At 61.8% G+C, this 26,822-nt stretch overlaps 2 protein-coding genes across 14 annotated transcripts; one reads left to right on the forward strand and one right to left on the reverse strand.

The window, feature by feature from the left end:
- LSM7 (LSM7 homolog, U6 small nuclear RNA and mRNA degradation associated) lies at positions 1 to 5,525 on the reverse strand. Its single transcript, XM_045491363.1, has 4 exons — positions 5,394 to 5,525; positions 5,220 to 5,310; positions 1,513 to 1,584; positions 1 to 279 (listed from the first exon to the last, which is right to left on the reverse strand). The coding sequence occupies exons 1-4, from the start codon at positions 5,523 to 5,525 to the stop codon at positions 137 to 139; spliced, it is 438 nt and encodes a 145-aa protein (XP_045347319.1). The 3' UTR covers positions 1 to 136.
- SPPL2B (signal peptide peptidase like 2B) lies at positions 5,513 to 26,621 on the forward strand. Of its 13 annotated transcripts, none has more exons than XM_045491352.1 (15): positions 5,513 to 5,620; positions 13,500 to 13,619; positions 14,164 to 14,376; positions 14,819 to 14,908; positions 15,636 to 15,775; positions 16,131 to 16,273; positions 16,571 to 16,667; positions 17,425 to 17,541; positions 18,663 to 18,744; positions 19,401 to 19,475; positions 19,553 to 19,615; positions 19,707 to 19,806; positions 19,974 to 20,051; positions 21,414 to 21,574; positions 22,812 to 26,621. In XM_045491352.1, the coding sequence occupies exons 1-15, from the start codon at positions 5,552 to 5,554 to the stop codon at positions 23,055 to 23,057; spliced, it is 1,794 nt and encodes a 597-aa protein (XP_045347308.1). In that variant the 5' UTR covers positions 5,513 to 5,551; the 3' UTR covers positions 23,058 to 26,621. The 13 variants fall into 13 exon arrangements, with proteins under 13 accessions (XP_045347308.1, XP_045347309.1, XP_045347310.1 ...); XM_045491353.1 differs by having other exon boundaries at positions 14,194 to 14,376; XM_045491354.1 differs by having other exon boundaries at positions 14,194 to 14,376; positions 16,134 to 16,273.
- The last annotated feature ends 201 nt before the right edge of the window (positions 26,622 to 26,822 follow it).

Genomic DNA, 26,822 nt, shown 5'->3' on the forward strand with positions numbered 1-26,822 from the left:
TTGAGGTTTGCAATTTTATTAAGAAAACAAAAACAAAACCTATACAAGAAGGAAACCCCATTCCTGCGGTGGCGCGTGATGCGGGAGGGGCAGCTCCGAGTCCTCGGGAGGCTGTGTCCCGGGCCCTCCGAGCCCGCTAGGCGTCCTGCTGCTGGATGAAGGGGTTGGGGATGGCCTCCATGCCGTCCTGCGGGCAGATGAGCACCACAGACGTGCCTCTGCACACCACCAGGCCCAGCTGCCGGGTGTCCTCTGTGAGCTTGTACTGGTCGTCGGGGTCTGCAGAGCAAGAAGGAGGGCGGGCGTGAGGCGGCCCGGAGGCGGCATCCCGGCCTGATGGGAAGGCCGCATGCCAGGTGGCGGGGGTGGGGGTGGCGGCTCTGAGGACCCAAATCCAAGGGGACCTGGCGGCCTGGGTGCAGGCCAGGTGCCTCACCCTCACTCCTCAAGCCCAGACACACAGCCCTTGTGCCTGGGTGAACCACGGACCACGAGGGCCAGGAAGAGGTCTGGCAACAGACCTGTACCTGCCCTCCTCCTCCAAGGACAACACAGCCTGGGGGACGCTGGCTCACGAAGCTCACTGGGGACCCTGGCACCTGAGTCAGCAGAGGTCCAGGGACCACGCTGCGATGAGCAGCTGGAATAAAAATCGGTCTGGGACTCCTGGCTCCTGCAAAATCTCAGAAGCCGCGTGGGGGCACCGTCCGCCCCATGTCAGCGGGCAGTTAACGGTGGGATGAGAGGGACCCCGTGGAATAGACAGCAACCGAACCTTTACTCTGCTTTTGCACAATGTCAGGGGAGGGCCCAGTGGCCCAGTGCGTCAGAGACCAGGGGGTAACCACTGTTCTGGGGCTGAGACAAGAGGGCACGGACTCCTGCCACGGGCGAGTCCGGCCCCGCGAGGAGCAGGCTCCGTGTGGAATAACAGCGTGCAGCCGGGTGCCTGGCCTGCTTCCGAGTGCAGGGTTTTCCCACTGGACCCATGCGGTGGGGCTGTCCTTTCACAAAGGAAGAAAATCATCCTGCCTCCGGGATTCCAGCTTGGGCGGAGCCGGCAGGAGGACAGAAAACGAGGGCAAAGCGACAGGCCTGGTGGCGGCCATTCTGCCGAGACCAAGCTTCCGCACAAAGGCCCCTTGGCGTCCCTGCTAATTTTCACCAGGGTAACAGCGACAGTGCCCGGGGGGCAGGACCCTGCCTCCCTCCTAGGTCTGGGTATCCCCTTAAGGTTTCAGGCAGGCTGAGCTGGAGAACTAGCCAGCCGATGGGCAGGTGCTGGCCTGATGGAGGGTTGGGGACCTTGGCGACCAGGACCGGGGCAGGGAATCAGGGGAACAGGACCCCCTGTTAGCAGCAGAGAGTCCACTTGAGGACACAGGAGACGGGGGAGACCAGCTACCTGGTTCACAAGGACCGTGTCCTTCATTCAGGGGCAGGTTGGTGGGTTTGGAGCAGTGAAAAATTCAGGCCTGGCGAGGAGCTTCCGAGGCCCGTGGCTGTGCTCACCTCTCATGTATTCGACGGTACCATCAAGTACGAGATTGAGGAGTGGGTCGAACCCTTTCAGGATGCCGCTGGCTTGTAGGAATCACCGAGAAGAGAAACGGAAAAGTGTAAAACAAACAGTCGTTCCAGGGACAGGAGCACACGGCGCCTGGGAGGCAGTACACGGAGATGGGGGCCCCCCCCCAGGAAGGGGCTGATGTGGGAGCGGCCTCTCCGGGGCGGGAGGGATCAGGGACCAAGGGGAAAGTGAGGGGGCTCCAGAAGGGGAGCAGTGAGGATGACTCTCACCACCCCCCCCCCCCATAGCGTTGTTGGCAAATGTCTTCAGCAAAGGGCCGGCCGGCGCACATCTGCACATCTCAACCACGCGGGCTACATGGTCCCCATGGCAACGACTCCACTCTGCCCTCCTGGGGCGAAAGCAGCCAGACCACAAGTAGACGTTCAGGTGTGGCTGTGCCACAGCGAAACCTCACTTACAACACAGAAATGTGAATTTCAGGTAATTCACGAGCCATACAAAAGCAAGCAATGGCGAGCCTCGGATAGAGTAGGACTCTTCAGCCACAGGAAGGAGCTGTATGATGTGCCCTGAACGCCCCCTGCCCCTCCTGCCTCACTCCTCCCATTTTCAGGCCTCCCTGTCCCAGGCACGGCTGGCAGAAGCACGTGTCCCCCCGCGTCACTAGAGCACGCAGCTGTAGCGTCCACACAGAGAACGGGCTCGGGCACGACCAGCAGCCAGCCCCATGTGGCATAGGGCGGGGGTCTGCAAACTGCGGCCCGCGGACCAAATCCAGCCTGCTGTGTTTCGCGCGGACCTTCGCTGGCACCCAGCCACATTCGCTTGGCCACGTACTGTCTATGGCTGCTTTCACGCTGCAGAATTGTGACCGGGGTCCTCTGGCTCGCAAAGCTTAAAGTACTTCCTCTCTGGCCTTTTACAGAAAATATCTGCCAGCCTCAGACTTCCTGGGCTTGAGCCCCTGGCTCTGTGCTTCCTCTCTCCCTGCCTGTCCCTGCCCTGCAAAACAGATTACGAGGATGTCCCCGACGGGGTCGTGAACAGCACGGATGGCAATAACATACGGGCATGTGGCACGGACCTGGAGCAGGGGACCGGCACCCGTGGGTCTACCCTCCTTCATGCGGCGCGAGTGGGGTTCTAAAATGGAACTAATGTCCCCTCCCTGGTGACCACTGTGGGCAGCCCCTCCCCTCAAGTGTGTGTGGGGGGGTGCTGTGAGTGCCGGTGGGGTGCCTACTCGTAACGCGATTAGGTTATTTTGACGATAAGGAAGAAGGATTCTGTAGCTGTGACGAGAGTCCCCAAGTCGGTGGACCTCTGGTCCATCTAAAGACACTTTACGCTGGGTTGGCCTGACCTGACTGGATGAGCTGTGAAGGGAACAGGAATTTTCTGCAAGAAAAAAACTGGAAGTGTGGGAGAGGTTTCCCTGCTGGCCTGGAAGGAGCAAACTGCCCCGCTGTGGACAGAGTCCTGGGGCAACGGCTGGCGGGCAGCCTCGGTGAGCCAAGTGTCCTGGACACCCGCAGCAGAACACGGGGACTCCAGTCCTGCAGCCATGAGGAACTGGGTTCTACCAGCAACCAGCAGGCTTGGAGGAAGGCCCTGGGCCTGAGGTAAGAGGCTCTAAGTCCCCCCTTGACCGCAGCCTGTGAGAGACCTTGGGCCCAGGGCACCCAGACTCCGGACGCACACCACGAGGTGATAAATTCGTGTTGCCCAAGCTGCTGAACTGGTGGCCGTTTGCTATGGAGGGCGGAAAACCAGGACGGACACCCCAAAAAACAAGAGCTGCATCTCGTTCGTAAGTCCGAGAGCCAGCATGGTGCGGATGGGGCAGACGTCTATTCGGGTTCAAATTCTCTCTGCTGCCGGCTACGCACACTTGCATGCGCTGTGTTTTATTATTATTATTTTTAACATTTACTTATTTTTGAGACAGGGAGAGACAGCATGAACGGGGGAGGGTCAGAGAGAGAGGGAGACACAGAATCCGAAACAGGCTCCAGGCTCTGAGCCGTCAGCACAGAGCCTGACGCGGGGCTTGAACTCACGGACCTCGAGATCATGACCTGAGCCGAAGTCGGCCGCTTAACCGACTGAGCCACCCAGGCGCCCCATCACGCGCCGTGTTTTAAAACCCTGCTGACGCCACCTGATCATCCGTGAGAAGGGATCTGGCTCGCTGTCTCATGAGATCAACTGAAGGCCAAAGAGGCAGCTGAGCGAATGAAACGTTGGTTCAACTGCTCACTGGTGTCAGGAACGATGCAAAGCACCCCCGTGACCCTTTGCTCCTTCCCCGCTGCCGCCCGCCGAGGAGGTGGAGAAACAGCTTTGTGTGACAAATGAAGAAGCCGGGGCTTGAAGCCACGCCGTCTGGCTCTAGAACCCAGAGGCTAGGCCGGGCAGCCACCATACCTAGGCCACACTGCCTACACGCATGAGTGACACCGGGCCTCGCTCCTGCCCTCTCCGTACTAGGTTCCAGGGGGAAGATGCAGAGGTCATCAGCGTGTTCACACGCACAAAGCTGGGGGCTGTGACAGGTGATACCAGGAGCTCACACCCAAGGGGCATGGCCTGGGGAGGAGACTCAGGGAAGGCTTCCCGGAGCAAGAACCTTGAGCTGAGAGCAGGAAAAGGACTCTGAGGTTAACCTGGAGTTAAACAGACCATGTCCACTTGGACACCACCACACGGAGACAGTTTCGGCTCCCCCAGGAACGTAACGCCAACCAGTCAGTCTGGAACTTCCCGGCCAGCACCAAGTGAGGCCATCTTCCCGGTGGACCCCCAGCCATCCCCCAAAGGAAGGTGACCTCCCCTGAAACAATCCACTCTCTGTCTGTTCCTGCACCCTCCCGCCTACAAAAAAACCTTCTGTTCGGTACAGCCTCTCCGCGCCCTTCCATCTGCTAGATGATGGGTCGCTGCCTGACTCACGGATTGTTGAAGAAAGCCAACAGATCGTTAGAACTCCCTCAGCTGAGGTCTGTGCTTTAACACGGGTAACAAGCTGGCCTGGTAGGAGCACTCCAGGCAAAGGCAGCGTATACCTCACGTCCCTGTGGTGGTTGAGGGCTCCACGTGCCACTGAGAGGTACAAAAGGCTGTCCTTTACCCTAAGCCAGCGCGGAGCCTGGAAGAACTGAGCAGCAAACACGGAGATTCAACCGGTTTCTAACGGGTCTCCGTGGCCCATTCTTAGAGATCGACTGTAGGTAGGGGCAGTGGTCTCCACCGGGGAGATGTCTGGCTTGCTTGTCAAAACGAAGGGATGCTCCCGGCACCTGGTGGCATCTAGGGGTGCTGCTCAACACCCCAGGGTGCCCAGCGCAGCCCTCATAACCGAAAACCATGTGGCCCCAATGTCACCGGTGCGGCGCCTGAGGAACCTGGTGTAGGGGGATCGGCGAGGGGCTGCGACCGCTGCCCCGGACGGGCTCGGAGGGAGAGCACCGCACAGGAGGCAAGCCGGGAATCCCAGTCCCGGCTGCAACTCTGTGCCTCTAGGTGGTCGGGACCCGTTCCCGTGCCTCAATTTCCCCACGTTAGAAGGCTGGTTCGAGTTATCCGAGCAAAGTGCTCAAAGCGGTGCCCAGGCATCAGCCACCATTCTCGCCTCGGCCGTCACTCACCCTAAACCGTTTAGGGCGTGGGGGCGGCGGGCTCTCACCTTCGCGGCCTCCCTGAAACTTCACCCGGATCGTCTTGTCGATGTACTTAGATAAGTCCAAGATGCTCTCTTTTTTCTTCTTCTCTTTGTCCTGCAGGGGAAGCAGAGCGCGTGAGGCGCAGAGCGCCGACGGGTCCCACGCCGCCCGCCCAGCCGGCCCTGCCGCGCGCTCACCGCCATCTTGCCGCACCGCGCCGCTCGGCGCAGGCGCTGCCGCCGCGCCCTTTGACCCTGCCCTCGCGCGCAGGCGCGGAGCACACAGGGCGCAGGCGCGCCCAGGAGCGACGGGGCGTTGCTGGGAAACATCTGCCGACGCCTGCGGACCGGCTGACATGGCGGCGGCGGCGGCGGCGGCGGCGCTGGCGCGGCTCGCGGCGGCCTTCCTGCTCCTTGCGGCCCAGGTGAGGCTGCGTCGGCCCCGCCGGCCCCGCCGGCTGCGGCACCCGGGCCCTCTGCCCCGGCCCCGCGCAAGCCCCGACTGGTCTGGCCTGGGGGCCCGCCTCGGGTTTGCGCGCCTCCAGCGCGGGTGGCCCGCAGGCCCGGAACTCGGCCGTGACCTTGCGGGCCTGTCCCCGGCCAGCCTCTCTTTCCTGCCTTGGAGCCTTCCCCAGCTGCAGCGTCACTCAGCTGTGCCGGGGTCTGAAGTCTGGGAATTCCCTTACCTCCTCAGGCCCTGCTCTGTCTCGAGGTCTCCAACCGCCGCCGGGGACGCCGCTGCCTGGCCCCGTGGCCTTGGGCAGGGGGCTGCCCCTCGCCGAGCCTCAGTTTCCCCTTGCGCGCGTTGTTAGCGCCTACCCCCGTGGTTGCGGTGAGCCGTCCAACGCGGCCCCAGTGCCTGACTGTGTCCGGAAGGGGCAAGGGGCCCATCCTGGGAGTGGGGTCGAATCGCCGCCCTGCATTTTGTCCCGTGACCTTGGGCAAAGGAGGTCCCCTCTTTGGCCGTCTGTTGCTCTTCTGCAAAAGGAAGAGAGGAGCACAGCGAGGATTGAGCGAGATGATGCATGGGGTGATTTACGTGCGGCGTGCATCTTCTTGGGCACTTAAGTGAAGGGTCTCCCCGGGGAGTGGGGGACCTGCCATGAGCTGGCTGACGTACATTATCATAAGCGCCTTTTTTATTTTCAAGTCCTCTCTCCCCTGGGTTATGCAGTTCAGGGAATGGTGTCCCTACAGCCCTGCACCCACAGCCATTAACCTTGATGTATCCACTCCAGCCCACCACCTCCACGTATCTCCTGGTGGCCAGTGTTCTCTCTGTGGTCACTTTCGTCTCCCGCATTCTCCAATCCATCCTGGACACAGCAGGAGTGACCTCTTTGAAAGTGTGTCCGGTCTCGTGGCATCCAGATGAGAGCCTTCCCACGGCTTTCAGTGCATTTGGGAGGCCTCTGTGGTTTGGCTGCTTGGGAAGAAACTTCCTCTCCTTTTCTATTTGCGGAGGGCACTCAGTTCTCTGGTCTTCCCCGTTTCCCTGGGATGCCCCTGGTCATCCTCGTGGTCTCAGCTTGCTTGTTCTTCCCTCCTCCCCAGAGACGCTCTCTGGGACGCCCCCTCCCCAGCCCCCAGCACTCCTCCCGATGCTGCTCACTCATTTCCTTGTCTGAGCAAGCTGAGGGCAGGGACTTTGAGCTCTCCAGACATTTTGAAGGAGAACAAAGTGAGAAGTGGACAAAGGGCAATGGGAGCACCATGGAGAGAGTGACCTGGTTTGCTTGGGGAGGCTTTTCAGAAGCAGAGGCACCTAAAGGGTGTTCTGAAGGGTGGATAAGAGTTTGCCAGGTCTCTCTCTCTCTCTCTCTGTCTCTTTCTCTCTCTCTCTCTCTCTCTCTCTCACACACACACACACACACACACACACACACACACACACCAAAAAAAAAAAAAAAAAAGTCCATGCTCCTGGATAGGAAGAACAAATATTGTTAAAATGTCGCTAACTACCGAAAGCAATCTACACATTCAATGCATTGCCTAGCATTGAATGCATTACCCCAGCATTCTTCATGGAGCTAGAACAAACAATCCTACAATTTGTACGGAACCAGAAGAGACCCCGAATAGCCAACGCAATCCTAAAAAAGAAAACTAAGGCTGGAGGCATCACAATCCCAGACTTCAAGCTGTCTTACAAAGCTGTAGTCATCAAGACAGTATGGTACTGGCACAAGAACAGACACTCAGATCAATGGAACAGAACAGAGAACCCAGAAATGGACCCACAGACGTATGGCCGACTAACCTTTGACAAAGCAGGAAAGAATATCCAATGGAATAAAGACAGTCTCTTCAGCAAGTGGTGCTGGGAAAACTGGGCAGCGACATGCAGTAAAATGAACCTGGACCACTTTCTTACACCAGACACAAAAATAAACTCAACATGGATGACAGACCTAAACGTAAGACAGGAAGCCATCAAAATCTGAGGAGAAAGCAGGCAAAAACCTCTTTGACCTCGGCTGCAGCACCTTCTTACTCAACACGTCTCCAGAGGCAAGGGAAACAAAAGCAAAAATGAACTACTGGGACCTCATCCAAATAAAAAGCTTCTGCATAGTGAAGGAAACAATCAGGAAAACTGAAAGGCAGCTGACGGAATGGGAAAAGATATTTGCAAATGACATATCAGATAAAGGGTTAGTATCCAAAATCTACAAAGAACTTCTCAAACTCAACACCCAAAAAACAAATAATCCATGGGCAAAAGACCTGAACAGACACTTCTCCAAAGAAGACAACCAGATGGCCAACCGACACATGAAAAAATGCTCCACGTCACTCATCGTCAGGGAAATACAAATCAAAACCACAAGGAGATACCACCTCGCACCTGTCAGAATGTCTCACACTAACAACTCAGGCAACACAGATGTTGGCGAGGATGCAGAGAAAGAGGATCTCTTTTGCACTGCTGGTGGGAGACAGCCACTCTGGAAAACAGTCTGGAGCTTCCTCAAAAAGCGAAAAACAGAACTACCCTACAACCCAGCAATTGCACTACTAGGCATTTATCCACGGGATACAGGTGTGCTGTTTCGAGGGGACACTTGCACCCCTATGTTTATAGCAGCCCTATCAACAATAGCTGAAGTGTGGAAAGAGCCCAAATGTTCATTGACGGATGAATGAATAAAGAAGATGTGGTATATACATACAATGGAGTATTACTCGGCAATCAAGAAGAATGAAAGCTTGCCATTTGCAACAGTGTGGATAGAACTAGAGTGTATTATGCTAAGTGAAATTAGTGAGAGAAAGACAAATATGTGACTTCACGCGTGGAAGGGAAGCAAAAATAATGTAAATACAGGGAGGGGGACAAAATATAAGACTTTTTTTTTTTAATGTTTATTTTTGAGACAGAGACAGAGTAGAAGCGGGGTGGGGCAGAGAGAGAGACACAGGATCTGAGGCTCCAGGCTCTGAGCTGTCTGCGCAGAGCCTGACGTGGGGTTCGAACTTAAGAACCGTGAGATCATGACCTGGGCCCAAGTCAGACGCTTAACCAACTGAGCCACTCAGGCACCCCAAGAGACTCTTAAAAGATAGAGAACAAACTGAGGGCTGCTGGAGGGGTTGCGGGTGGGGGGATGCGCTCAATGGGCAAGGGGCATTAAGGAGGACACTTGTTGGGATGAGCACTCAGTGTTATACGTAGGGGATGAATCACTGAATTCTACTGCAATCATTGCACTATATGCTAACTAACTTGGATGCAAATTAAAAATAAATATGTTATTTAAAAAAAAACGGGGAAATTAAAAGCCGAAGCAAACGTGACAAAATATTAAAGTGAGTTGAGGGGCGTCTGGGTGGCTCAGTTGGTTAAGCGTCTAGCTTGGGCTCAGGTCATGATCTCACAGTTCGTGAGTTCGAGCCCCAGGTCGGGCTCTGTGCTGACAGAGCCTGGAGCCTGTTTCGGATTCTGTGTCTCCCTCTCTCTCTGCCCCTCCCCTGCTCACACTCGGTCTCTCTTTCAAAAGTAAACAATAAAAAAATACAGTGAGTTGAGCTGAGTACGTATTTCATACTATCTCATAATATAGTTATTTTATAATAAAAATAAAAATTGTAGTAAGTAAATAATACAAAATTAAATAAGTAAGTAACTTCACATTAAAAAAAAAAAAGTTTGCTAGGTCTCAAGGCAGAGGGAGGGTGTTGCCGGTGATGGGAGGAGCTTGAACAGGGGTGGAGGTGTGAGAGCTGATGTTTTATTTTGAGAAGGTGAAGAGGCCACTTTGGCGTGTAGGATGATATCATGCTCACGCCCTGAGAAAGAGGACACCCCCAAGGAGGCCCTTCGGATGCACTTGAAGGAGGCTCGGCGGGAGGGCAGGGGGAGGGGCAGCGGTGGGCGTGGCTGGCGGCCGAGGGTAAAGGGCAGGCTTCGCCGCGGCCTCCTGGGCGGACCGAGGAGGGCAGTGCTCCCGGTGCTGGGGCGTTCGGGCTCTCTCCCGGGCGGGACCTTGGACCTGCGCGCCAGCCGCGGAGAGCTTTGTGCGTGCGCTTCGCGGAACACGGCCCGGTCGGGGGGTCTGTTGGCCGTGAGACAGACGGGGCGGACGGCCTTGTGGCGTGCGGGTGTGGCTCTCTCTAGAAGTTTGGGTCCTGCCGCCTGGGAAGAAGACTAGCTTTCCACTGGGTAGGAGGCTGCTTGCCGACAGCCCTGAATTCATTTGCTACCATTTTGTGACCCTGGCTGGGGGATTCCCCAGATAGACACATCTCCCCCAGTGGCTACCGGAAGTGTACTGTCAAGGCCAGTAACAGACCCGGAGCAAAGTTGGTTCCCTCCCCGCCCCGGTACTCCCTTCCCCCTCCTCCACCTGTCTCCCCTCCTCTAGTGGCCCCCCCTCCCCACCTGTCCCCTCTGCTCCTCCTGCACCTGTCTTCCTCTCCTTTATCGGCCCAGGCCCTCCTCCACCTGTCCCCTCTTCTCCACGTCTTCACCCCTCCTCCATCTGTCCCCTCTGCCCCTCCTCCACCTGTCCCCTCTTCTCCATCTGTCCTCACTCCTCCACCTGTCCCCTCTTCTCCACCTGTCCCCTCTTCTCCACCTGTCCCCTCTTCTCCATCTGTCCCCTCTGTCCCTCCTCCACCTGTCCCCTCCTCCACCTGTCCCCTCTTCTCCACCTGTCTTCACCCCTCCTCCATCTGTCCCTTCTGCCCCTCCTCCACCTGTCCCCTCTTCTCCATCTGTCCTCACTCCTCCACCTGTCCCCTCCTCTACCTGTCCCCTCTTCTCCACCTGTCCCCTCTTCTCCACTTGTCCCCTCTTTTCCATCTGTCCCCTCTGCCCCTCCTCCACCTGTCCCCTCTTCTCCATCTGTCCTCACTCCTCCACCTGTCCCCTCTTCTCCACCTGTCCCCTCTTCTCCATCTGTCCCCTCTTTTCCATCTGTCCCCTCTGTCCCTCCTCCACCTGTCACCACCCCTCCTCTGCGTCAGCGTCTCCAAGCTCCCTGGGTTCTTATTTCTGCCCCCTCTCCTCCTAAGACCTACCAAGTCTTAGAGGGGAGGCTGCTTCTGGCCTGGACGCATTGGCTCTTCTCAGACCCCCTGATGTGGAATGCATTCGCGGTCCCCCTGAGTCACGGTCTCCCTCGCCATTCCTGAACCTACTTGGTGGCCGTGACACGTCGGGAGGCGGCCTGTCCGTTATCCCAGACCGGGACTGGCCAAGCACCACTTGTAGCATATGGGGTCCTTTTGAGGAACATCTTCTGGTTCCTGTAACTCCGTGGGGGAGGAGACTAGGCGGGCATCCGACGGAAGCGCCGGTTGATTTAGCAGGAGGCTGCTTGTGCCAAGTGTGGGGACGGAGGTCTGTGCTCTGCAGTGACCTTTCTAGAAGCTTCTACTCGTTCCCCCTTTACACACGTGACATTTTTCTCCAACAACCTGGGTCCCACAGATCAGGGGTCAGCAAAGGTGTCCCGCAGAGGCCCAGATGGTGAATATTTCTGGCTTTGTGGGCCACGTGGTCTGTGTAGCCACTGCCCGGCTCTGCCGTGGTCACTGAGAGCAGCCGGAGGCCCTGCGCACAGGAGCGGGTGGCCGCGCTCCAATGAAACGTATTCAGGAGCACGGAACATGGGGCGCAGGAGGCCGGTGGGTTGGGGATCGGATGTGCTCCATAGTGGCCCACGGTGAGGAGGTGCTGGGGTCCTGAACGCGGGGTGGCCCATTGGAAAGAGCAGACGGCCAGGCACAGTACGCGGGGCCTCAGCCAGGGTGAGGGATGCCCTTGGGGGACAGTCTGGTGGGAAGAATCTGGAAGAAGGGGCAATTAGGAGTTAGGAAGTTCTGTCTCTGGTGGAGGGACTGAGGTGAGCGGAGGTTGGCCAGGGCAGGTCGGGGAAGGACACAGCCTTAGCGAGATGCTAGACCTCCGGTCAGCCTCGGGCAGCCCCTGGCCCTGTTGCCACGAGCCCGGGTTCTTAGAGCTGGGTGCCGTGTCAAGCACGGCTTCACAGAGCACACCCAGCAGTCCGCGTGGCCTTGGGTCCCTGGCTCAAGGCGGCGGACGGAAACGTCAGAGTGGAGATGCCAGCTGGAAGAGAGGCGGCCGGGTGCCTCGGAGAAGCGCAGGGTGGACACCCAGTGCCTCCTGTTGGCCTCCAGGTTGCGGGTTTGGGAGGCCCGGGGGTCGGTCCACGCTCCCGCCGCCACAAGTGACCAGGGCCCGGGTGAGAAGCTCCCGGAACAGCCGGGGCCTTGCTGTGTTCCCACCGAGGCTCTGGCCGGATGAAAGCCCGTCAGGGCCCCAGCCCTGGTGTTGGGAGCCGTGAGCCATCAGGACCCTCGGCCCCGACGGTGAGGTGTGTGTCTGGCCCGCCGGTGCACGTGTGTCTCCTTGGCAGATTCTTGGGGTACCAAGGAGTGAGTTTTCCATCTCGGCCTTGAGGTGTTTGCAGCCCACGGGGAGCACGAGCTAGAGACACGGGGGCCCCAGGAGCCCTAGGTGCGCACGGCAGGATTCGGGGGTCAGGCGGGCGCAGGGCCCCCTGGGTGTGGTGGCTGGACTCAGCCTCCTGGCACCTCGCACAGGGGGTCTCTCCTGAGACCCCCTCCCCTCTCAGCAGACCCTGGGGAGCTACTCAGACTTGGAGCAAGCCTACCGGCCAGCAGAGCAGCCAAGACCTGGGCGTCACATGCCGCGTGGCCCGCTGGTGACAAAGCCCTCCTGAGGGACAGAGGTCACGCTCTGCGCCCCTGCCCCAGGCCAGTGTAGGGGAGGAGGCGGGAGAGGTCTTGCGAATCAAGTCCACCTGACAGCCAGGCAGCGGCTCCAGGGAGGGATGGAGACAGGGAGCGGGGACACCTTTGTGTGATAGAATTGTCACATAGATTAAGCTGGCGTCCAGCAGAAAAGAGGGCTGTCGGCCTCTTCTGTCCCAGGCCCCCAGCCACCCCACTGCCCTCGAGGGCCGTCTAGTGCTCCGAGGACGCGGATCTGCCCCTGTGCCTTGCTTTGAGTTCAGACGAAACTTGCTGGGTCCTCCTGACCCTCTGGGGGTGGCCCTTCCCCTCCCTCCTCCTCCCTCCTTCTGGGGAGCCGGGGCCGTGTGGAGTTAGGGTTAGGTGTGTGGGGAGGCAGGCTCTGGCAGGGACAACTGTGCGTGCCCTGATGATGATGTCAGCACGACCCTCCTCTGTGGCGAAGTCTGGCAGTTCCCAGCCACGCCCCAGGGCAAGGGGTTCAGTCCTGACCTGGGATCCCACTGGCTCCCAGGATCCCACTGACCGGATCCCACTGGCCGGTCACATCACTGGGTCTGACGCCCCCCCTGGAAAGTTGGCACCAGGGCCTGGACCCAGCTGGCCTCGCTGGTCAGTGGCCAGATTTTCCAGGAGCCTGGTTTCCAAGGTCAGGGGCAATCCCCAAACCTGCTGGGGTGCAGAAAAGCTCCTCCAGGCCTCCTGCCTGGCCCTGTGCTCCCGGCCTCTGCCTGGAGCCCCTGGACAGACCCGCTGGCTCCCCATGTCCCCCTCGTGACGGAGCCGTGGGGGTTTCATTCTCCCCGTCCCATCGATCCTTGGAGGGCCCCGTGACGTGGTGCTGTCCCAGCCGTGAGAGCCACGGCCACGGCCAGCACCCAGGTCTCCCTCGAGAAGCTTGTCCCTGCCTTGTTTCTCTGCCATAAGATGTGGATGGCGGCGTCCCATCTGTCCTGTCCAGGGAAGAAACCAGCCCAAACCCTGAGCTGGGGGGTGGGGGTTGTCCTCCTTGTCAAGCCCCGGTGCTGAGCTCTCTGACTTACCGCCCTGTCACCCCAGGTGGCCTGTGAGTACGGCATGGTGCACGTTGTCTCCGAGTCAGGGGGCCCCAGAGGCAAGGACTACTGCATTCTCTACAACCCACAGTGGGCCCACCTGCCCCACGACCTGAGCAAAGCGGTGAGTACCCACTGGGGCGTCCCCTCTGGGGCCCTGCAGGCCCGGAGTGCTCTGGGGTGCCCCCTCCTGACTTGGGGTCAGGTCTGTGTTGCTGGCTGCCACCCTCCGCTCCCCACCCTGCTGTCTGAGGGGACGGCTACAAGTCTCACCCTGCGGGGAACCAGCCGGAGGACAGAGGAAGGGCCTCAGCTGGGAAACCAATGTGAGGGGCTGCTGGGGTCTCAGACGACCGTAGAGGGGCCCCATCACCTCTCTGGGGCTTGGTTTCCTTGGTCAGAAACAAAAGGACGTTCAGGTGGTATTGAGGCACAGCCCCTGCCGGGGGCGCTGGCCACCCTACACGTGCTGGATGGGCTTGTGGGTGATTCTCAACTGCCGAGGCCACGGCTCCCGCCTGCCCAGCCCGTGTTCCGTTTGCAGTGGAGGCTGGGAAGGTTTCTGGGGGCTTTTCTCTGAGCGCACGCCACCCCCTGCCCCTCCCGTTGGCCTCGCGCTCAGGCGTGTGGACGTGTGTGTGCGTGCGGCCCCCCACTGACTTTTCTAGATCAGGTGGTGTCAACGCCCCCTTCCCCAGTCCCTCCTGCAGCTGCGGGACTGGACGGCCTCTGTGCTCTGCTCTCCGCCTGACCTCCCGGCCAAAGGCTTCAGCAACCAGATCCCGCTGGTGGCGCGGGGAAACTGCACCTTCTACGAGAAAGTGCGGCTGGCCCAGGGCGGCGGGGCGCGCGGTCTGCTCATCGTCAGCAGGGAGACGCTGGTAGGGCCCCGGGGCCTCGAGACCGGGGTTTGGTTTGCTGACCGTGGCTGCGGACCCGTGTCTCTTGGAGGGGGAGCTGTTCCTGAGCAGTCGCGGGGGCTCTGGGGAGACCGATCCCATCTCGCTCTACAAGGCCTTGGGGCAGAGCTTGGGGGGTACCTTCTGAGGAGCAGCTGGCATGGGCCCACATCCCACGCGCCTGCCTCTCCCCCAGGCAGGGCCCCCCCCCCCACCCCCAGGGCAGAGTGACACCTGAGCAACCTGACCCCGAGGCTTGAACACGGAAGGAGAGCTTTTCCTCCCCCGGTGGGGAGGGGCAGACACCCCCCCACACACACCCACCCCGGCCTAAGCTGCCTCCGGGAGGGCTAGCTCTTCAGGCCGCCTCGCCCTTGGGAAGCCAAGGGCCCCCCTCCCGCCACACCCTCCTCTCGGCCCCCAGGTCCCTCCAGGAGGCAACAAGACACAGTACGAGGAGATCGGCATTCCCGTGGCCCTGCTCAGCTACAAAGACATGCTGGACATTTTCAAGGTAGGTGTTTCCCACGTCCTCCGGTCTGCGGCTGTTGCCAGGCCGTGAGTATCTGGCGGGCAGGGGCGGGCAGGGACCCACGAGTGAGGCCGCCCACCCGGGGCTGGTGGTGACACTGACCCGTGGGAACGGAGACGCTGGCCCCAGCGGTCAGAGCGCCCAGGCTCCGGGGCCTCTGTGCCGAGCGGCAGCCGGACACTGGCTTCCGGGCCAGACTGGCCGGCCCCGCCCACACGCCAGAGACCCTGAGCTTGGCTCTCCCTGCCCACACATGGCCCCGTCTGACCAGAGGCCTGTGTGCACCCACCATCGGGGGAGTTGTCGGTTCCAGAACAGGCGAGCTTCCAGACACAATTAAAATGGAAATGTCCAATCTTTGTGGAAGCTTCTAGCAATTTGCAGGACATGTCTTGATACTGATTGCAGCCTCACAGCTCCCCCAAGGGAACCATTGTCGGCCTCCTACATGCTTCCCGGGGCGACATCCCCGCCCCTGCACGCGCACACGCATCTAGGTTTAGGATTCGTGTCCCCGCACGCGTGTGGGCCCCTTCACCGGACGTCGTGTGACACTTGTTCCGACAGTTGACTTCTCTGGGGTGGGAGTGGCAGGCGAAGGCTCTCCCCGGGCCCCGGCTCCACGCGTGGGCTGGGCTGGGCTCTCTGGGTGGCCGAGGGGACGGGACGGCAGCCCCCGCCTTGAGCTCTGGTGCCTTCCCCGAGGCAGAGTTTTGGCCGATCGGTGAGGGCAGCGCTGTATGCCCCCAACGAGCCCATGCTGGACTACAACATGGTCATCATCTTCGTCATGGCCGTCGGCACCGTCGCCCTCGGGGGCTACTGGGCCGGGAGCCGGGACGTGAGGAAGTGAGTGTCCCAGGGAGACCTCTCCCTGGCCGCCCAGGGAAGCCCGTGACGTGGTCAGTGCCGGGTTGGGCTCCGCGGGCGGTCCTAGCACTGGCCGAGGGCATCGCACCACTCTCCGTCAAAAGCGGCCGTCACAGCTTGGCTCCCGGGGCTGGGGCCCAACTGGCAGCCCCTCGCCGCGCGGTCTCGCGAGGTCCCCGGGGCGGGGTCCGGCTTTCTCGTCGAAGGGACGGCAGGGATGTGTGATGGGCGTCCCCTCAGCCCCGTGGACCCCTGCGTCCTGCTGCCCCTGCCCGCCCCTCCCTGTTCCTGTGCCGGCCGGCGGGGTGCCCCTGACCCCGCTGTGCCTCCCAAGAAGGTACGTGAAACACAAGCGGGACGACGGGCCCGAGAAGCAGGAGGACGAGGCCGTGGACGTGACGCCCGTCATGATCTGCGTCTTCGTGGTCATGTGCTGCTCCATGCTGGTGTTGCTGTACTACTTCTACGACCAGCTCGGTGCGCCCCCGGCTCACCAGAGGGGCTCTGCGCTGAGGCCCGTACCCCCACTCGCCGGTCTCGGGTCCCCCGGCCACCTGCTTGCGGGGTTCCGCTGGAGAAGTCGGCGGTGGGGCGAACGCGGGCCGCCGTCGCCGGCCCGAAGGAGGGGACCTCTGCTCGGGGGACCGTCCCTCTCATTACCAGGTGCCGGCCACCCAGCTAGGGTGCACGGACACCTGGAGCCCTTTCTCGGGCGGGGGGCGGGGTGGGAGACCCAGGCGGCCCCCGGCCCTCAATGCTCGCCCCGCCCCGCAGTCTATGTGATCATAGGGATCTTCTGCCTGTCCTCCTCCACGGGCCTCTACAGCTGCCTGTCTCCACTGGTCCAGAGGCTGCCGTTTGGCAGATGTCGGTAAGCGCCCCCCCGCGGGAGGCCCCTGCCCGGCCCTGCACCCCCGGCGCTGCTCACTGAGGTCCCACCTTGCCGCCTTTCCTCGGCCTGTCCCCGGTGGTCTCCTGTCTCCTGGCCCCCGGAGCTCCAAGCTCTGCTTCAGTGGTGCCGAGGACCCCCTCCCTGTCCCGTGGCCCCAGCCAGTCTGGCGTGGCGTGGGCAGGCCACGCGTGCTCGCTCAGTGCGGGCTGGGGCTCGCGGCCTCAGGAGTAGGGCAGAGCAGGGAGGTGGGTGGTGGTTCCCCGGCCTCTCTCCCTACATCCCGTTCTGGGTCAGGCCCAGTGTCGACACCGGGGCTGAAGCAGGGCAACGTGGATGCATGTGGGTCCAGGGCAGGGGCGGCAGGGCAGGGCCGTGTGGCCGAACGCGCTGCTGGTCCGGGCCCCTGGGGCTCTCGGCTGCCAGGGGCCAGTGGCCGAGCGCTGAGAGGTTTGAACGAGGGCAGGGCCGGCTCGGCGCTGGCTCGGGTCTGCCCACCCCCACGTGCCAACCCCTGCTCTGTCTGCCCTGGACCTGGGGGGCCTCCCTTCTAGAAGTCAATTAAGAGGTCAGGGCAGAGTTCGATAGGGAATGGAGGCGGGGGCAGCAGGAGGCCCCGTAAGGATGCGGGGCCCAGGGTTTGGGGCAGGGGTGGTGGAAGTGACCCTCTGGGTGCTGGGTGGAGGTGAGGAACAACTGGCCCTGACAGCTGTGCCCCCCCCCCCCCCCCCGCCCCCAGGGTCCCCGACAACAGCCTGCCCTACTTTCACAAGCGGCCTCGGGTCAGCATGCTGCTCCTGGCGCTGCTCTGCTTGGCCGTCAGCGTGGTGTGGGGTGTCTTCCGGAACGAGGACCAGTGAGTGCCCCCCACCGCGGGCTGTCCTCAGATGCTCTCTGTGCTCGTCTCCCCGCGACCGCGAGCCGGGCTGTGTGGCGGCCAGGTGCCGCCCGCGTCCGGTGTCACTGGGTTTATCGGCTGCCACGTGAGCTGTGATTGGAATGTGGATATGGTTCCCGCAAAGGCTCCTGGCCCCGGGCGCCCCGAGCGAGCGCGTGTCCTCCGGGGCGCCCGCTGGTGCAGGGAGGCCCTGGCCGCCGGCCCCTGACACCACCTGGCGCTCCCTCCGAGCCTTTTCTGGGGCGGCTAACCGCTCTTGGCCGCACTGCCGTTTGGAGCCACGACAGCTCTAATTGGGCAGAAGGAAAACGTGAAAATATTTTGAGTCCTTTGTACACAAAGGGAACACGAGCTCTCACGGTTAGATTCGAGCCACAAGACTCGCTCTGTTCTTTAAAATTAGAACAGGCCCAGTTCCCTCTGCGTCTGGGCGCCCACTGGCCGCCCGCAAGCCTCCTCTTTGTTCTTTGCGGCTGCCCCGGCCGGGAGATGTTTTCATCCCGGTCTGATGAGTAACCTGGGCCACGGCCTCCTTGCCGCCCCAGTGCGGGCGAGCCTGTGGACCGGGCGGGGTGGCTTGTGTGTGTGTGTGTGGGGGGGGAGCTCCCTGCAGCTGCTGGGGTGACAGTCTTACCCGCCCCCCCCCCCCCCCGCCGCCACCTTGCAGTCCCTGAGCCCCCATTTCCGGGACCAAGAGATTTGGTGTAGAACCTGGCTGGCGAGCATTTGGCTTTGCTAAATCACATAAAAAATAGTTTTGAAGCAAACCTGAGTCCAATAGAGTCCAATAGTTGCACGGTGTCCCCACCCCATCCCCCCGCCCTGTCCCGTGATGTGGGGGTGAACGCCACCACCCAAGAGAGACAGCCCCTGAGCGTGTGCACCCATTCCTGCCTCACTCCCCCCGCCTCCCCTCCAGCCTTCGTCCTGTGCCTGTGTCTTCACAGCATGGGGTCGGGCTGGGAACGGACAGCTTGCACAAGCTGGGAGCCAAGGTGGCCAAGGAGGGAGCGACCCTCCGGGTCATAGCCCTTGGTGGAGCCCCTGCCCCAGCGGGTGACCACCACTCTGCTCCCCAGGTGGGCCTGGATCCTTCAGGACGCACTGGGCGTCGCCTTCTGCCTCTACATGTTGAAAACCATCCGCCTCCCCACTTTCAAGGTGAGGGTCCCAAGGGGGTGGGGCCGCCGGATGGGAGGGGGCTGTGTCCTCAGGGCGGCTGCAGGCCGGCCCGCCCCCGTGTCCGCCCAGGGTGTCCCGGGTCCCCCGTGGACAGCATGTTCTTTGTGCCTCCGTCCCGCCACCTCTCTGGTGTCAGGGCTTAAGGATCAGCCGCAGGATCGCCTCCCAGTGTGGCGGCCACGCCAGTGACAGCTTGGCGCTTGGGGCCGCAAGGCGGCCGCAGGGCGGGGCCCTTCCCGAGGCGGCCACCGTGGCAGTGCCGGTCAACTTGCTGCTGGTGAGCCGTGCACACACAGGCAAACGGGGGTGGCAGCGCCAGCGCAGGCCCCGTAGGCAGGACCGAGAAGTTCACGGGAAGACGTGAAGAAGGGGCGTCACCGCCCCAAAGACACAGCGCCGGTCACAGAATGCGTGTCGCTGGAGCCACCTGCCTTCCAGCTTTTCCATCACTCAGAACCGTGGCCTGACTCACGTGCTGTCCTGGGTCTCCCGTGGCTCCAGGGGATGGGACTGGATTTGCTCAGATTTGCCCCTAGCTGCTTTGTCCCGTGGGCACGGCTGAGCCTTGTGGGGGGAGGTGGGGGTGTGCGCCGGGGACCCTCTGAGCGCGGCCCCTCAGGACGTCCTCTCCCCAGGCCTGCACGCTGCTGCTGCTGGTGCTCTTTGTCTACGACGTCTTCTTTGTGTTCATCACGCCCTTTCTGACCAAGGTGGGCGCCCCTGCCCTGCCCTGCCGCTGCATCCCCTGTCCCCGTGCCCCTTCTCTGACACCCCCCCCCTTTGTTAGAGTGGGAACAGCATCATGGTGGAGGTGGCAACCGGGCCCTCGGACTCGGCCACCCATGAGAAGGTACGTAGGGGGCCCCCGGCCGGGGCGCTGCCCGGAGAAGAGTGCTGGGCGCGCGCGGCCCCCCGGACACGGCACTTCCTGCTCCCCCCAGCTCCCCATGGTCCTGAAGGTGCCCCGACTGAACGCCTCGCCGCTGGCCCTGTGTGACCGGCCCTTCTCCCTCCTGGGCTTTGGGGACATCCTGGTGCCAGGTATTGGGGTGCGAGGCGGGTGGCCCGGGGGGTGTCCAGTGGGCGGAGCCCGAGCGGAGCAGGCGGGGTTTGCCCCCTGGGTGGCGGGCTGGCCGCTGGGGCCCGTCGGAAAGCAGGGACGACCGTCACACGGGACACCGCCGGGCCCACGCGCCTTCCCCCCGCAGGGCTGCTCGTGGCCTACTGCCACAGGTTCGACATCCAAGTGCAATCGTCCAGGGTCTACTTTGTAGCCTGCACCGTGGGTAAGCGTCCTCCTTGTACCCGTCTGTCCTTCCGTTCTGTCCTTGTCCCCCACTTGTTTCTTTGGTCACCAAAGCCGTTGCTACAGAACCGACCTGTCCTGTGGAGCCCGATTGCTTTGAGAGTTTTCCAGACCGGCCGGACTGCTCACCTCTGGTCAGCCCTTCCGGAGGAGCAGCGAGCCTGCCCGATGGCGCCTGTCTATGTGCATGCATGTCCCCCGCCATGGGGGAGCCAGGCTGGGGGAGGGGCTGCCTGATGACTCCCTCCCCCGCGTCGTGGGCCGCGTGCACAGGCCCCGGCAGCCCACCCCGGCAGAGGCGAGGCCCTGTAAATGCCCCTGGTAGCACCAGGACGACCGGGGCTGGCCTTCCAGGCGTACCTTGGGGTCGTCTGGGTCTTCCCACCCCGGTTCCTACGGCTGCAGGCACGCCCCCTCGTCCCCTTTGCTGGCCCTAAACCTTCCCTTGGGCTTTACACACCACACTCATCCTTCGGGTACCGTTGCAAGGGCTTTGTGTGTGTGAGCCGCTTGGCCGGGTTGTGTGTGTGGTTCCTTGTCGAGCCTGCGGACCTTGCGGGCAGCGGGCGCCTTTCTCCTCCGCAGCCGCAGCCCGCTCCCATGGACCGCCGGTAAGTGACGCACAGCTCTCCCCGGAGGTGAGGACCGCCGAGCGAGCCGCGATCTCGGAGGAGGTTACTGTAGCCTAACTCCTCGAGGAGACGGTTGCGGGTTTACCGCTGCAGGATTAGCGCAAAGAGCGCCTGCACGCCGGCCCTCGGGCTCAGCAGCGTGTGCGTGCGTGACTGTGTGTGCAAGTACGTGTGTGTGCGTGCGCAAACGCGCGTCCTTCTATGCTGGCGCTCACGTATGGAACCGATGGGCGGGATTTATTCGGACCTTCGCCCCTCGGGGCTCCATCGGGTATCTCATGAGAATGGAAACAGCCTTTTGAGATATCACAGCTCGGTTACGGATGTTTGCTTTTGTAACTTTGTGCGGACGTTACTCTTCTCCAGAATTCTCTTCCTAGCTAGAGGCTGAGCAGACAGGTGCTCAGGCAGTTAACGGGCCTTTCTCTCACTGCCCCTGTGGCTCCAGACCCGGGGCGCAGCCATGGAGCCTTGCTCATTCCCGCCTTCTCGCTGGTGCCCGGTGGGACCGGGCAGGGGTGTGTGTGCCGGAAGACGCAGGCGCATCCGTGCGCAGGCAGGAAGCCCCCTGCCTGCCCCGGGTGCCCCATGCGCTACCGTGTGGCGGGCGCCCCGCCTCTCCGGTCCCCGTCCCGGCATCCCGGCCGCAGGCGGGTGCTGGGCCGCGGGGCCACCCGTGGGGGTAACACGCCGCCCGTCTCTCCCTGCAGCCTACGGGATCGGCCTCCTGGTGACGTTCATGGCGCTGGCCCTCATGCAGCGCGGCCAGCCCGCCCTCCTCTACCTGGTGCCCTGCACGCTGATGATAAGCTGCGCCCTGGCGCTCTGGCGCAGGGAGCTGGGCATGTTCTGGACGGGCAGCGGCTTTGCGGTGAATACCCGTTTGCTATGACTGTGTGCGAGAAATAATAACCCAATAAGCCCTAACTAGAGTTAAAGTTGAGTAAAACCTCCTAGTTTCACGACTAAACCCCGCGGCCTCTGTCCCCGTTCCCAGAAGGTTCTGTTTGGTGTCCTGTCCGTGTGGCTCTGAAGGGTCCGAGCCGTCCCAGCAGAGGGGACGCGCTTGTGCCGTCCCACTGGGTGTGGCTTGAGGATGGTGCTAACAGCCCTTTACTAAAGGTGCCAGTCCTGAGGGACCGTAACACCCCATGTGACGGGATCCTGGCTTCCGGCTGCTTCAGCCCTTGGGAACGCAGTGCCGAGCTGGGGGAGCCACCGAGGTCCTCTGCCAGGGTGGGGGCTGTCCGCCCAGGACGGGGAAAGGGCAGGGGGCCCGGGGACAAGCTGTGCAAGGCCAGGTGGAGGAACCAAGCTCAGCCTGTGGCGCCACCGCCCCCCTCGTGGAGTGGATCACGGCCAGTGGCTTGCCGTTCCTGGTTTTTGAGACAGAAGAGGAGAGGGACGGAGGCCACTCTTGGTGCAGCGCAGCACGTTCGATGGGACGAGGGCACGTGTTTCAGTGGCGCAGGGACAGAGCTGACGCCCTGCGGGTATGGAAAGGCTGCGGCTGCCTCTGCCGCCTGCTGCCCTGTCAGTAGCACACAGAGGTGGGCGACACCGGGACCCGCCTTGTCAGTTACAGGAGCTCCTGAGTGTGACATGTGTCCCTCTGGAGCGCTGCTGGTTGAGTGTGGTGTTACCGTGCCAGGTTTTGTGGAAGTTGAAACTCGCACCCTCTCCGCCCTGGCCTAGAGGCGCCGAATGGAGTAGGGCCCCAGGTTAACCTGGTAGATGAACCAGATAACGTAACCGTAACGGATGATAGGGCCTTGGGCCCTCCCGCGGGCCCTCGGGGAAACGCTCCCGCTCCCGGCTTCATCGCCCACCGTCCTCAGAGGCTCTCAGTCCCGAGGAGTGCTGGCTTTGCCACAGGGCAAAGTTCTGGAAGGTTCAGGAGGCCGGGGAACAAGGCTCAGCGTTTCTGCATTGGGTCACCGGCCTGTGGTCCCGCCTTCTGGCTGGTGCTACTTGGCCCCAAGGGAAGGTGGCTCCTGGGTCTGAAGCTGGACCCTCGGGGGACGGTGACTCATCTGCCCTCCCCTGTCCACTGTCCCCGGGCTTTCCTGTCCTCGTCCCACGCCTGACTGTGGCCTCTTCTCTTACAGAAGGACCTACCTCAGTCTCCTTGGGCGGCGTCTTCAGCCGATGGCCCCCAGCCCCAGATGGACTCAGACGCTGGCCTCTCCCAGCCGCCTCCAGGCGAAGGACTGGCCAAGTGCTCCCTGCCCACGAAGCAGTCCCCGGCATTGTCTGCGCCCGAGGAGACCGGGGCCAGAGCACCCCCCCAGGAGCCCACGAGCCCAGCCAGCCGCACCCCTGAACCCACAGGCCCGGTAGGCACCTCGGCCTAGATGATGGCGCAGACTCTCGGGCCCTCGCTGCTGCCCCTCTGCGCCGAGAGACCCCGAGACTGGACGTGCTCGGCCCTCCCCCCCCAACTTGGTGCTCTGGTCTGGCCGATGTCCCCGCTCTTCCTCCTCCTTGAGCAGAGCCCAGCTGCACCCTGGACCCTCTCCAGCTCCTGCTCCCAGCTCGAGTGGCTGCCGTGAGCCCCCGGACCGACGAGGTCACCCATGTGGAGCGCCCAGCTCCACGGTCTTGCCTGTCAGCTCGGTGGTTCCTCGGAAAGGGCAGGAAGTGCCGCCTCCGACCGCCCGCGGCTGCAGATCCGCCCACATCTGGTGCTTACCTCGCCGCCACTTCCCTCAGGTTCTCTCCTGTGCCGCGCCTGCGCGTCCCCAGGGACGCTGGCCAGCAGAGCCCAGTCCGGCACCTGGGCCCTGGATGTCTGGACTCAGGATGCGGGCCCGGCTGGCCGGGTCGGACCTGCCTCTGTGTCAGCAGGGACTGAAAGCGGCGCCCGGCGTGATGGGCCACCCCTCTCGGGCCCGCCTGGCTCTTCCAGCAGCCAGGGCCGCCCATGCCTGCGCTCCAGCTTCTCCGCCTCTTAATAAACGGCCACGACTCGTTGAGCTCCGTAGTGTCACCTCTTGGGTGTGAGTCTCTCGGACCACCCCTGTTGGGGCGGGTGGGTGCCAGGCCGCACCCTCCACGGCGGCTGTGTCTTCTGTGTGGGCTCCGTTTGGTCTTTCAGCTTCGAGGGACTGGGGAGGGGGGCACCGTCCTCTCGGCATCTGCACATTCTCAACCCCACCCCAGACCGGCCTCTAGCGACACCACCGGCCGGGCGAGCATACTTTTTATTTAAACCGCCCAGGAGTTTCTGCAACGTGGAGAGTATTCTGGAATCGGCATTTTGTCTTCTACCTCACCGACAGGGTTCTCCGGACGTCAGGACAGAAATGCCGCGGTGCAGCGGCCCCCGTGCCAGGGCCATGCCCGTCCACACAGCTTACAGACTCAAGTTCAGAAAGACATAGACCCTCCAGCCGCAAGGTCCCAGCTCTGTCCCCGACGTGTCTGCTGATCCGTTGTAGACAGCAGGCGGGGGGTCAACCATGATCCATTCCAGAAAATACCAGCACCAGACAGACTCACAGCCTTTGTCAGCCATGCTTCTCTAGAAGAAATGGTTATTCCAAAAAAAAAAAAAAAGCCAGACGTTTTCCACCTGTTTCTGTGTGTCTCTTAAAAAAAACAGGTGACCTGGGAGGGAGAGCAGCTGGACCTGCCGGCCCGAGAGAGCCCCTGACTCGGAGGCCGGAGCTGGGGTGCAGCCCTGGGCGGCCGGGGTGCCAGGCCTGAGTGGCCCCCTTTGCACATTGGCCCACACCTTACTCTAAGCCATTTTGTACGTCGGTGTAGGAGCCGGGATCTCTCTCTGTCTTCTGTGTTTGACAAACATCAAGGAATTCAAGGCGGCTGTTAGTTCCTGAAGCTTCCATTTGCAGTTTTTGCCTTCTGTATTTTTGAAGGGAAACCGAGCATGAGTGGGGGAGGGACAGAGAGAGACAGACAGAATCCTAAGCACACTCCACTCCAGGCTCTGAGCTGTCGGCACAGAGCCCGCCGCGGGGCTGGAACCCAGGAGCCGCGAGATCATGACCAGAGTTGGCTGTTCAACTGACTGAGCTCCCCCAGGCGCCCTGACACAGCTTTTGATAGTTGTTGCTTGGCTCTCATGTTTTCCACAGTGTGGCAGCTGGCAGAGCCCGGCCCGGCAGGATCCGAGTGGCCTGGTCTGCAAGGATGGCCACACCGCCCACTGGAGCCGAGCGGGGCTGCTGTCCTATTTCCTGGCACTGGAGAGTCGAAGGAAGCCTAGTCAGTGTTCAGTCCAGCCCGTGTTCCGGGCCATCGCTTGTCCGTGGTGATCTAAGCAGCGTGGCGGGGATCCCCACCCCGTGGACTTTGTGAAGAGCCAGCCAGCGTGTTTGGGGCCTTCCAGGCCACCCAGTCCCTGCCACAACTCAGCCCTGCTGCCATAACCCAAGTGTCACAGCACGTGGCGGGCAGGCGTGCCCGTGGCCAGGGCGCTGACGGACACAGAGATGTAGATGTGCCTTCCGAGTGGTGTTCAGAGGTCACGTGATAGCCTCCTTTTGGTATTTTTCAACTAGTCAACACAGTGAAGCCCTTTCTTTGCCAGCATCTCCCGAGGGCGGCGGGCCCACCCCGGCTGTGCTGCCCACGGTGTGAGCGGTGCCTCTGCTCTGCTGCGGAGAGAGGAGGCGAGGGTCCCGAGGCCGGTCCGCTTGGCTGCGCGGGGCTGGCGGAGACGCAGCAGAGACGTGTCGCTCCTCCGAGAGGGTCCCGACACCCGGTGCTCAGTGGTCTCGGCCAGGCCGCGGGGGCCGGGGGCCCAGCGTCCTTTGTGAGGGCAGGGAGGGCCCCACGCGCAGAGCTGCGGGTGGGCGCAGGGGGGACAGTGCTCCTGCCCTGTGGCGGGGCTCGGCTCGGTGCTGGAGTGCGGGCTCTGTGGTTGGCTCGGGGCGGTGAGGACAGCAGTGTTCTTCCACTAAAGCCCCAGAGCTTATTTGGTTTCCACGACTCATTCATTCCATCAGCCTTCATTGAGCGCCTGCTGTGTGCCAGGCCCCGGACTCCACTCTGCCCCAGGTGGCTGACCCTGGAGAGGAGGGACAGGACACGAGTCCACACCTGTCTTTGTCTTTGGGAAGGGAACTTGGAGGAGACAGGTGAGGCCTGTAGTGGGGAGATCAGCATGGCTGCTGGGAGGGCAGGAGAGGGGCAGGGGTCTCTTGGCCCCATGGGGAAGGCATGGCCGGTGTCACCAGAAGGTGAGGGGGCAAGAGTCCTAGAAAGGGCACAGTGGCACCTGTCCTGGTGGGGGGCGGGGAGGGAGACCCCTCCCCCCACAGCTGTCGTAGCTCAAGGACAGGCGCAGCGGTGGGAAGAGCCCAGGTCTGCAGTCTTGGCTTCCATGCTGGAGGAGTGACCTCGGTCACGCCCCTATGCTCCCTCTGGGGCTGTAGCTGTTGCTTCTGCCAGTGGTGTGACGGCTGCTTCTCCAGGGCCTCCCTGCATGTGCTCAGGAAACGGGACCATGCTGCAGGCAGCCGGGACCCGGAGGATTGCTCTCCCTCTAGCACCGTGCTTGGCTCCCCATGGCTTATGGCGTTGCCCACAAAAGTCAGTCACCACTTCGGATGTGAAAGACGATGCCACCAATGGTAGTAAGACAGCTGGTCCCTGGAGGCAATTCAGAAAATATCCCCTGAGCGTCCTGAGCAGAGATGAAGATGTGTTCCCCCAGGGCCGGTGAGGGAGAAGCAAGCAGGTGGGGAGGCCGGGCTCCCAGCGTGGCTGTGGCAAGCGTGTCAAAACTGAGGCCAGGCCCCTGCCCCAGCCTGGCCACGACAAACGCCCCCCTCCCCGCGTCCTGACCAGCCCTTTCCCGACTGCCCACGGCTTCAGAATCGAGGGGCCTGAGAAAGTGCCTCAGCCTGGGGGACCTGGGCCAGAATCTGAATAAAGTGCGGATGTTCGCTAACAGTGTGTCACTATCGGTTCGTTAACTGTGATGGCGTGTCACTCACGGAGAGAACGGGGTGCCGAGTAATCGGCGCTCTCCACAGCTCTTCCGTAAAAATCTGAAACTTCTGAAATCAAGTTGGTTTTTTAAACTATGGTAGTTACTCACACACCCCTTCCCCGAGACCACCCCCACCCGGGCCGGTCCTGGACTCGCCCGC

The sequence above is a fragment of the Leopardus geoffroyi genome, chromosome A2, assembly GCF_018350155.1.
Source record: "Leopardus geoffroyi isolate Oge1 chromosome A2, O.geoffroyi_Oge1_pat1.0, whole genome shotgun sequence".
In the NCBI taxonomy this organism is placed as follows: domain Eukaryota; kingdom Metazoa; phylum Chordata; class Mammalia; order Carnivora; family Felidae; genus Leopardus; species Leopardus geoffroyi.